At 56.7% G+C, this 10,439-nt stretch overlaps 3 protein-coding genes across 3 annotated transcripts in view; 1 reads left to right on the top strand and 2 right to left on the bottom strand.

Moving 5' to 3' along the window:
- The window catches only part of PTSG_06349 (3-deoxy-7-phosphoheptulonate synthase), a 2,700-nt gene extending 1,567 nt beyond the window's left edge, over nt 1-1,133 (bottom strand). Inside the window, exons 1-3 of the mRNA XM_004993182.1 lie at nt 689-1,133; nt 434-479; nt 1-174 (exon numbers count right to left, since the gene is read on the bottom strand). The exon at nt 1-174 is cut by the window's left edge and continues 1,567 nt beyond it. Of these exons, the coding sequence (XP_004993239.1) occupies nt 1-174; nt 434-479; nt 689-876 (408 nt within the window). The 5' untranslated portion in view covers nt 877-1,133. The remainder of the gene's footprint in view (nt 175-433; nt 480-688) is intronic.
- A 164-nt stretch (nt 1,134-1,297) lies between these two features.
- PTSG_06348 (MIPC synthase) lies at nt 1,298-2,570 on the top strand. Its single transcript, XM_004993181.1, has one exon. It carries the CDS (start codon nt 1,396-1,398, stop codon nt 2,458-2,460), a length of 1,065 nt encoding a protein of 354 aa, XP_004993238.1. The 5' UTR covers nt 1,298-1,395; the 3' UTR covers nt 2,461-2,570.
- Nucleotides 2,571-2,792: 222 nt separating this feature from the next.
- On the bottom strand, nt 2,793-9,718 carry PTSG_06347 (uncharacterized protein). The gene is made up of 10 exons (XM_004993180.1): nt 9,402-9,718; nt 8,592-8,693; nt 6,983-8,298; nt 5,536-6,778; nt 5,044-5,273; nt 4,462-4,809; nt 4,074-4,236; nt 3,845-3,870; nt 3,616-3,651; nt 2,793-3,387 (listed from the first exon to the last, which is right to left on the bottom strand). The coding sequence occupies exons 3-10, from the start codon at nt 7,934-7,936 to the stop codon at nt 3,136-3,138; spliced, it is 3,252 nt and encodes a 1,083-aa protein (XP_004993237.1). The 5' UTR covers nt 7,937-8,298; nt 8,592-8,693; nt 9,402-9,718; the 3' UTR covers nt 2,793-3,135.
- Nucleotides 9,719-10,439: the final 721 nt, after the last annotated feature.

Below are 10,439 nucleotides of genomic sequence, written 5' to 3'. Positions count from 1 at the left end.
GCGCCCAATGCGCACCAGCGGCACGCGCGCGCCCCACACCAACACCAGGCTCATCTGCAGCATGATCTTGACCTTGGCCTCGATGCGGTCCTGCCGGCAGTCCACAAACCGCTCGGCGCAGTCCCCGCCCTGAAGAATGAACCGCTTCCCAGCCGCCACTTCCCCCAGGTACCTCTGCACCGTGGGGACGAGGATTGGAGGAGATGGAGATGAGGGTGAGGGATGGGGGGCATGGGGGAGGGGATGGCGGACAGGAGAGAAGGGTTGCATGCTTTTGTGTTTGTGTGTGAATGTGTGTGTGTGTGTGCATGCGTTGTGCGTTCGTATGTGTGTGTGCGTTCGTATGTGTGTGTGTGTGTGTTGTGTGTACGTGTGTTTATCAAAAGTAAACCACACCTTCAGACTGTGAAAAGCAAAGCACAAGAATGCACACCTTGAGATCGTCCACTTCCTCTGGCTGAACAATGGGTGGCAAGGATCTGACGTCGTGGTGTAACAAGCATGTGCATGAGCAAATTCACAACATCCCTCCATGCAAATATACATACACGGCACACACACACATGGTACAAGTACACACACACACATACACACAAACATAACACACACACACACACACACATAACACACACATACCACACAGATACACACAACACGCGCACACTCGCACACGCATGCACACACTCACTTGAGCTGGTCTGTGACTTGGGACAGGTGTTTGACGTCCTCATATCGGGGCTGGTGTGCAATGTGCTTTGTTCTCCAGGATGATGGACTCCAAGATGATGATGGCGGCGGCGATGAGGACGACAGTGCGGCGTCTGGCCGAGTGACCTTGGCGCGCTTCGTCTCCAGCTCTGCCGTGTGATCGCCCATGTCGTTCTTACTCGTGTTGGTGTCCGTGTGTCAGTCAGTGATGCTGTTGTTGCTCTCTCTGCTCACATCAGCAGCATAACACATGCACGTGGCGGTGTTGGTTCAAAATCTTGGTGTGAGAGAAATGGAGAACACAGGCAGTAGTGTACAAGGTGATGATGTGACAATGTGACGTGCAAGTGGCTCTTGATTCGTCAGTGTGACATGACATGACATGATGACATGATGCCACTGCCACATTCGCTGCACAGCCACGCTCACGTGCAGACACATAACAACAAGCACAACAACAAGCAAGCAAGCAAGCAAGCAAGCAAGCAAGCAAGCAAGCTTTTGCTCTTCACTTGCCTTTGCTTGCCTTTGCTTGCCGCAGAGAGTCCTGCCTGGGAAAATTGGTGAAAGAAGAATACGTATTCTTTCGCCGCACCAAAAACAGCACAGACCAACCAACCCTTCTTGTCAATCGCCACATCAAAGCAGCCGCACCACACCACATCAGAGAGAGAGAGAGCAGCGATCATGGGCTTGCCAAAGCCGTTGTCGGTGGGAGGTCGAGACGGGGGCGGCGGTAGCGTGCCGTCGTGGGCGTCGAGGTTATCAGGTGCTGGGGCACAGGGCTCGCGGCTGAAGCAGTTTCTGCTGCAGGTGGACGGGTTTGTGGCGCTGGTGCTGGTGCTGGTGCCGGCGCTGCTGCTTGTCTCGGCGCTGTGGACGTTTGCCACCTTCCGCATCGTCACGCCGGCCGAGTTCCAGTCGTGCGCTACACAGGAGTGTCAGCTGCGCATCCCCAAGATTATCCACCAAACCTACAAGACCGCAGACCTGCCCGAGGACTGGAAGGACACGCCGGCGCAGTGGAACAGAACACACCCGGGCTGGCGCTACGAGTTCTGGACCGACGAGCGCAACCGCGACTTCATCGCCACACACTATCCCTGGTTCCTGGAGCAGTTTGACGCCTACCCCAACGGCATCCAGCGCGCCGACGCCATCCGCTACTTCATCCTCTACCACTACGGCGGCGTGTACGCGGACCTGGACATTGTGCCCATCCGCAACATCGAGCCCATGCTCGGCGACGCGGAGCTGGTGCTGCCGGAGACGCCCAACGTCGGCCTCACCAACGCCTTCATGGCCTGCACGCAGCACAACGACTTTATGCGCTTCCTCACCACGCAGCTGCAGCCGTACGCCAACAAGTGGTATCACGTCACGCGCCACTGGCAGATCATCACCTCCACGGGGCCAACCTTCATCTGGAAGATGGCAAACATGTACGACGGCCCGTCCAGCATGCTGCGCGTGCCGGCGTCTGTCTGGGGCAAGTGCCTCATCTGCCAGGACTCGTGCCCGGTGGTCGAGGGCGGGTATCTGCGCCACCTCGTCGGCGACTCGTGGCACGACTGGGACTCGTTCTTCTTCACATACATCCTCTTCTGCCACCAGACCACGGTCATCATGGGGGCGCTCGTAGTCTTTGTGCTCTTCACGCAGCGCGCCAGCACCCCGCATTGGGTCCGCACGCATCGCGACGTCGTCATCTTTGCCGTCGTCTCCTTCATCCTCGTCATGATTCTTAGCTGATGCCCACGTAAATGCACCCTGTGTTGCTGTGTGTGTCTGCGTGTCTGTGTGTGCGTGTTGGATGGGGACATCAATGACGCCAAACGTTTGCATTTGCATTTGCATTTGCATTTGCATTTGCATTTGCATTTGCATTTGCATTAGCGTTTGTGTGCGCGTGTGTGTGTCTGGTATGCAGTCTGGTGTGTGAGCTTGGTGGTGCTGGATGAAGCTAGGTGGTGTTGATTGGCTGTGTTGTCTGGGTGGTGTGCGTTCACGACAATTTCAACAGCAAGCAAGACGATTAAAGCAGCGAATAAAGCCCGCACACACACGTGAAACTGCAAAGTGCGCATGATAAGTCTATTTAATTAGCAGCAATCATCAACGCATCAGTTAAGCAGCAACAGTGCGTTAAGTCAGAGAGAGAGAGAGAGAACAACAGGCGGGAGACAAGGCAGGCAAAGTGCGCAGTGCATGTAGGTCAATAAAAGTACACGCGAAAACAGGTGGTTGAACAGACTAACACACAGCGGATAGAGGCACATATTCACAGAAAGCAGGTCGAGTAACAAGGTGAAGTGATGACACACAACTTGGGGTTGTACAACACGCAAGTTGTTTCACACAAACACAAACACAACACAACACACACACATACACTCAAACGAACACCAACACGGACAAAGCACACCCTCAGAACATGTGCTGCTGCTGGTGGGCGTTGGTGTCTGCGAGTGCGCGCAGTTCCTGTGCATCGCGTCGCAGCTGCTCCCGCGCGGCATCAAGCGACTTGTTCTCCTCCTCCAGCTCGCTCACGCGCGTCTCAAGCTTATCAAGCTCTTCGCGTTCGTCCTTGCGTCGCTTCTGCATGTACGCGCGCCGCGCCTCTCGTCGCTCCTCCCGCTTCTTGCGCTCCTCGGGCGTCATCTGCGACGTCGACTTGACCTGTTTTACAATCAGGAGTGGAGTGGAGGGGCGGAAGGGTTGGTGTGAGGGACGGCATGATGATGATGATGATGATGATGATGTTGTGTGCGTTGTTGTTGTGTGCGTGTGCATGTGTCCGTGTGTGTGTGTGTGTGTGTGTGTGTGTGTGTGTGTGTGTGTGTGTGTGTGTGTGTGTGTGTGTGCATGGATGAGGGTCTCCTTGTACAAACATGTGCACAAACTCACCCTCTTGACGCGCTTGGGGGCCTGGTTCTCGCCATCCTGTGTTGATTCAACGGAAGCGATCAAGACAGCACGGTGAGGTTGAAGCGGCGAAGACATGTGACTTATTATCTTCATGTACAGCAACAAGCCGTGCAACACACACACACACACACACACACACACACACACACACACACACACGCACACACACACACAAACACAAACACAAACACACACATTCGGAACGAACCTCAGACGTGGCTGTGGTGGAGGCATCTGCGATCAACAACAACAAAGGCAATGGGTGCAATGCAACACGGTGGGCATGTGAGAAGCACGAAACGGAACAAAGCAGGTGTTGGATGAGCAAGTCTGGTCAAATCATGTCACAGCACACACACACACACACACACACACACGCACACACACACACACACACTCTCTCTCACAAAACACACACACACACCCGACGCACTGACCGCTGTTTGTGAGGCGGAAGAGGAGGTCTGCAAGGTACTCTGCCATGCCGAGCTGCCCACACGACTCTGCCAGCTCCTCGCACGTCTGACCCGCGTGTGTGCGCGCCTTGAGAGCGTTGATGGCGTCCTGCTCAGAGATGCGTTGCACCAGCAGATCCACAATCTGCAGCCCGCCAGACAACACGGGAAGGGGTGAGTGTGAGTGAGAGTGAGGGGAAAGGAAGCGGAATCGTCACGAGAAACGAAAAAGAAACCGTTCACACACACAGACACAGACACACACGGACACAGACACACACGGACACAGACACACAGACAGACACACAGACAGACGCACACACGCACACACACACACACACACACACACACACACACAGAGTGTTCGCACCTCGCGGGCGTCGCGTTTGGCTGCAAGGTGAAGCGGAGATTCCCCGGCGCTGTTGAGGGCGAGAACAGAGACGCGCTGCGACTGCAGCAGCGCTCGCATGCAGTCAACAGCGCTCACAGCAGCCGCCCAGTGCAGCGCTGTCCAGTTGCTGTTGTCCTGGGCGGTGATGGTGTCTTGGTTGGCCTGCAGAATGGCGGTGGTGAGGGGCAGGTTGCCGCGTGCCGCCGCGTGCATGAGTGGTGTCATCCCACGGCGATCCGCAAGCGTCACATCTGCATGGTGCTGCAGCAGCAGCTGCACCAGGCTGTGGTCCTGGTTGCGGCATGCATACACCAGCGGCGTGGTGTGCTGTTGTGTGCGTGTTTGAGAAAGGGGGGGGGAATGAGATGAGATGAGATATGGTCGAAGGAACAAGTGTCACCAAGCACACACGATCGAACACAGCCACCAGCAACATCACCTCCTTCATGAAGCACACGCGCAAGCAAAGGACCGAACGCAACAAAGAAAACCAAGTACCCGAGACAAAGAACCAAGCTCTTGAACCCCTCCCTCTCCCCAACACCCACGCGCCAGACGTACCGAGTCGTCAAATGCGTTTGGGTCTGCGCCGTTGTCGAGGAGAATGGCGACAATGGCGTGGTTGCAGCCCTGCTGCATGGTGGCCAGGTGCAGCGGCGTGTGGCACGTCTTCACCTTCTTGTTGACGTCTGCGCCGTGCGCAACGAGCGAGCGCAGGATGGTCACGTACTGGAAGAGAACGGCGTATGCAATCGGCGTCATGCCCGTGCCGTCCGCCTGATTCAACTCCTCTGCAGAAACGGAATGCGCGAAGTCGCAAGCGAGTGGGCGAGTCAGACGGTAAGTAAGTAAGTAAGTGAGTGAGTGAGTGAGTGTGTGTGTGAGTGAGTGTGTGAGTATGTGTGTGTGTGTCGGTGAGCGGGCAAGTGAGTGTGAGTGTGAGTTAAAGCGCAAGCAAATGGAGCATGTCATGCACACATGTGCACACCCACACACGGCACAAGATACACACAATCCCCTTGCCCCCTTGTTCCTCTTGCCGTTGAAACGTACTCAGCTGCTGCGGTGTGCGCATGCGAATCCCCTGTGGAGACTGCGCAAAGGAGATGGACGCGCGTGTAGCGCGGGCGTGACTAGAAAACTTGTCAAACGCCTGGCCCCTGACGACAGACTGCACAGATACGCCCTTCAATGGCGTCTCTTTCTCGGCAGTGACCGTCTCCTCCTCCTTCACAGCCGGTACAACAGCGCGGTTCTCGCACAGCGTGGGCTGTACGGGGCATGTGTCTGTTGCCTGCGGGAGTTGCGCGCCCTCCCCGTGCGCAGGCGGCTGCTGTACCTCCATCTGTTGTTGCGTGTGCATCTGCGGTTGTTGTTGCTGTGGCTGCTGCTGCTGTTGCTGTTGCTGGTATTGTTGCACGTGGTGCTGTTGCATTTGGCGCAGGGCAGCCATGTTCATCGTGGTCGGCACAGGTGCGCACGACTGCTGCTGGTGCTGGTGCTGGTGCTGTTGCTGTTGCTGTTGTTCGTCGGGGAAGACGTAGTGCTGGCGCGTTCCCAGCACATCATCGCTGATGGGGAAGGGGGTGAAGGGCGCTGATGGCAGCGCAAACACGGCTTCATCGCTGACCACGTCGTCCACACCGACCGGCTGTTCAAAGGGCGGCAGCCCAAAGTTGACTTCCCTTGTTGCGTGCTGCTGCTGCTGCTGTTCGCGGTGCAGGCGAATGTGCTCTGGCGTCACGGGCACCTCCACGTCTTGCGCATGCACGTGCGCGTGCGCGTGTGTGCTGGCAGAGTCAGCAAACGAGTGCTGGGGCGAGGATGCCTGCGTCCCGTGTGACGATGGCGGGTGCTGCGAGCTGGTGTCCATGTACTGATGCTGCTGCAGCTGCAGCTGTTGCTGCTGGTGGTATTTGCGGTGCTGGTGGAAGGACATGGTGGACGCGGTGGTGTCTGAGCCGTGCGCTTCGCTCAGCTGCGAGTCCGGCGACACGGCCATGCCTGTCACGTGCGACGACGCTGACGACGAGGGATATGAAGGGCTGTGCCTCGTCGCACCCTTGTGTTCGCCACCCTGCGACACATCCATGCCCATCATGGCGTTGTCCATCATGCCATCGCCCACGGTGAAGGAGCTGCCCGTGGTGCTGGTCGCTGCGGTGGCTGCCGGCGGGATGTATGTGGTGCCGTCTGAGGGGCCCGTTGGCGCCAGTCCGGGAACAAGCTCGCGCACATCGTACATATCCTCGCTGTACATGCGCTCAACATGGTCTTCCAATCCGCCGACATCGTTCTGGAATGATGATCAATGGTGATGGTGATGATGAGACGTGTTGTTTGTGAGTGGATGAACGCAATGCGAGACGAGGGGTGTGGTGTGATGTGACAACACCCGTCATGGAACAAACAGAAGAGCTTACTTCACGAACACACACACACACACACACACACACACACACACACGCACGCACGCATTCACACTCACATAATAACGCACCTGGAGCACAAACTGGTGAATGGCGGTTATGCCAACGTCCTTTGGCGTCTGTTGCTGGAACTGCTGCAGTTGCAGAGCGGGTTGCTGTGTGTCGTCATCATCATCATCATCGCGTTGAACCACCTCCTTGCCCGCGTCGCGCGAGGGGAAGAAGAAGCCGCCAACAACCACCAGCGCAACGAGGGCGATGCAGCCGACAACGGCACCCACGATGATGACGACGGGCGAAGAGCCGGAGCCACAGTCGCCACGCACCTCGCAGTCCCGGTTCTGCATGCCTTCGGGGATGGGCTGGCCGTTTACGGGGACGCCGCGGAAGTGGACGACAATGCCGTGCATCTCGGCCACGTCGACAAGGGCGAGGAGATCCGAGGTGGTGTTAAAGATGAGGTAGCACAGGATGCCCTCCGTGCCGCCGTCCTTGAAGGTGCTCACAAAGTAGTCGCTCAGCGCCCAGTAGTGCACGCTTGTGTTGAAGGTGTTGGCGTAGTGGATAATCTCGGAGACGATGTTCGTCTTCTGCGTGTTTGTCTCAACAAGCTCGCTCGGGTTGGGGACGGGGAAGAGCACCTGGAAGTAGTCGCTGCGATACCACGAGGCGGCGCCATCATCGTCGTCGTCGCCTTGCGTGGCACCGGCGAACATGAACGCGCCATCGTCGTCGTCGTCTGCGCTGCGCCGGGCAATGCCATCGCGGCTGCTGGCGGCGTGGTCATCAGTGGGCGCATGCACATGCACGGTGTTGAAGTTGTCGCTGATGGCGGCTGCGACGTTGGTGTTGACTGTAAGGGGCCTGCCTGCAACAGGGGCGGGCGCCAGCAGGGTGCAGAGCGCAAGCACAGCCACAGCGGCAGCAATGGCAACAGAGGTTATCCGCGACGCTGTGCCGCGGCCGTGAGCGCCGCGCTGGTGGTGCCGGCTGGCAGCCGCATTCGGTAACAAGGTCGCCATCATTGGTGGATGGATATGTGGATGTTGGGGTCGTCGGCAACTTTGGACGGAGACGTGGACACAACGCGCGTGAGATGTAATGGGGGAGGGGCGCGGTTGTTGCCGTCGATCGGGAACGTTTGGTTGGAGATGGAAGGTGGGCGTGTGCCGCTGCTGTGTGGCGGTTGCTTGTCGGCAGTTGTGGCGGGTGTTCCTTATTTGGTTCCTTGTGCAGGTAGGTGTGTGTCTTGCTTGGGTTGGTAGCGATCCGTCAAAACAGGAGGGTGCTGAGGGAAGTCCTTGACCAAGTATCAGGTGGTGCTTGTTGTATGTGTGTGTGTGTGTATGTGTGTGTATGTGTGTGTTTTCCTGGACAGGGGGGCTGTCTGGGGGTGGAGGGAAGATGAGGTGTGACGGTTATTGGGGTCAGAAGTAAAGTGGACAAGCACAACACGGTGGGTGCGGGAAAACGTGGTGTGAGATGCGTTTGTGTGTGAGCAGCGACAAGAAAAGGCACACGGCATGGGTCGACATGCATGAGTGAATGAATAGATGGGAAGACAGTGCGGCGCAAGAGGAAAGCACGCGCAAAAACAAGCAGCGCAATTCACGGTGGTGGTGGTGGGGGTGCGTGCAAACACAACGGTCGTCATACCAAACAGCAGAGCAAGCAACCAACCCGGTCGGTCAGGTGTGCTAAACAGCGCCAAGACCAAGAAAGCAACAAGGGCGTGCAGGACGCGGGATGGAAGGAACGCGCACAAGTGTTTGGTTTCAGGTGCTGTTGTTGGTATTGGGAGTGTTTTGGAAATCACACACACAGAGTTATGGACGCGGGTGGAAGGACAGTTGGTGTGTGCATGTGAGTGTTGGAGACAGGGAGGGAGGGAGAGAGAGACACACACAAACACATACACACACGATCAAACAACGAGTGAGTGTCACGGGAGGACAGCGGCAAGCAGCGGGAAAGTGGTGCGTGCCACGGCGTTCCAAACATTGGGGCCAACGGACAGACAGCAGGGAAGCGAATAAGAGGGGAAATGCAGGCATGGAGCCAGAGTTGCTCGCGGTCACGGTGGCAACACACACAAAAAAAAACGTGGAACACACACAACACGAGGGGGACAATGACACCAGCAATGTGGCGGTCATGCACGCTTCAAACTGCGTGCGCGTGCGCGCGCACATGGAAAAAAACCAACCATGGCACGAACCGCACACAGAACGAGGGTGCGAGAACCAGCACAGAGGGCACACCACCACTTGCCGGGATGCACGAAAGTTTGCATGTGCGCGCACCGCTCACCAACAAACTCCCACCATCAAGCACAAATGAAACAACTGGGCCGCCATTGGCCATGTTTGATGCCATGTTCGCACCACTGCCGCAACAGGCGGACAGAGGTACACAAAACACAAACACACACATACAATCACATACGCGCACAAACACTCAAACACACGCGTGCGACAGCAGAGCACTCACCGGTCTTTGTGCCTTTCTTTGTGGTTGCTGTGGCCGCAGTCGTTGATGGGGAAAAAAAGTGAAAAATGAATGGAAGAAGCGAAGGGCTCCGGGCAGTTGTGCGTCTGGTTGTTTGTGTGGAAGAGCGTTTGGCTTGCCCGTCTGCCTTTTCGTTTGGCCGGCCGGGAGGTGTCCTTGACAGCTGTCACAACCAGCAAACGCGTATGGCAATGTCCAGGCAACTGCTGCTATCGTGGTTGTGTGTGGGAGGAAAAAGCTGTGGTGAGAACACCCTGACGGCACACACGCATGAAAGAATGTTGGCGTATGTTTGTGCGTTTGTTTGTTTGTTTGCAAACGCGGGTGGGTTGAAGATGGTGACGACGCTGCATGTGGGATTGGGTTCGCTTGCTTGCTTGTGCTGATGCGAAACGCGCAACCGGGTCGTGAGCAACGATTGCCACAAACGCGGTGTGATTGTGATGTGACATGTGACATTTGACCCATGCACGCCACTGCTATTTTGGTTGCTGCATTGTGTTGTGTGTGTGTGTGTGTGTGCGTGTGTGCACGCGCACGAGCGCGTGCGGTGGGATGGGCCAATTTCGCGCAAGTAGGCACAAGAATGAACGCTTGGTGGTGGTGTCTGTCCCACTGACTTGCTGGAACTTACTCACCCTTGTGTGTGCGCGCGCTCTTTGGTCTGTCCGTTGGATCGCCGTGTCGATGCGCGCGTGTGGTTGTGGTTGTGGTTGTCGACGGCCACGAGCGAAGGTTGGTGCAGAAGGTTGAAGGAGGGGCGGATTGCGGATTGGTCGTGGCGCTTGGCTTTAATTGGCTTGCTTGCTTGGCTGAAGCATGGAAGGACAGCCAACGGCAGGCTGTGTGAAGGTTTCGACGAAAATTCACTTGCTTGCTCATGTCGTCACGGCACAGCCAGCCAGCAAATGGTTCATTCTTTTATGCTGTCGCCTCACACGGTCGGATTTGGCGCCCTGTTGTGTGTGTGTGTGTGTGTGTGTGTGTGTGTGTGTGTGTGTGTGTGTGTGTGTGTGTGTG

The sequence above is a fragment of the Salpingoeca rosetta genome (genome assembly GCF_000188695.1).
Source record: "Salpingoeca rosetta unplaced genomic scaffold supercont1.14, whole genome shotgun sequence".
Classification (NCBI taxonomy): domain Eukaryota; class Choanoflagellata; order Craspedida; family Salpingoecidae; genus Salpingoeca; species Salpingoeca rosetta.
The sequence above is the reverse complement of the archived record's forward strand: the minus strand, read 5'-3'. Positions and strand labels throughout refer to the sequence as shown.

What these genes read in the sequence shown, in the direction of transcription:
- PTSG_06348 (XM_004993181.1), top strand. Translation starts at nt 1,396, where the DNA reads ATGGGCTTGCCAAAGCCGTTGTCGGTGGGAGGTCGAGACGGGGGCGGC.
- PTSG_06347 (XM_004993180.1), bottom strand. Translation starts at nt 7,936, where the DNA reads ATGATGGCGACCTTGTTACCGAATGCGGCTGCCAGCCGGCACCACCAG. An exon ending in TTCACCAGTTTGTGCTCCAG is followed by an intron (nt 6,779 to 6,982) that starts GTGCGTTATTAT and finishes TCATCATTCCAG; the next exon opens with AACGATGTCGGCGGATTGGA. An exon ending in GCGCACACCGCAGCAGCTGA is followed by an intron (nt 5,274 to 5,535) that starts GTACGTTTCAAC and finishes CCGTTTCTGCAG; the next exon opens with AGGAGTTGAATCAGGCGGAC.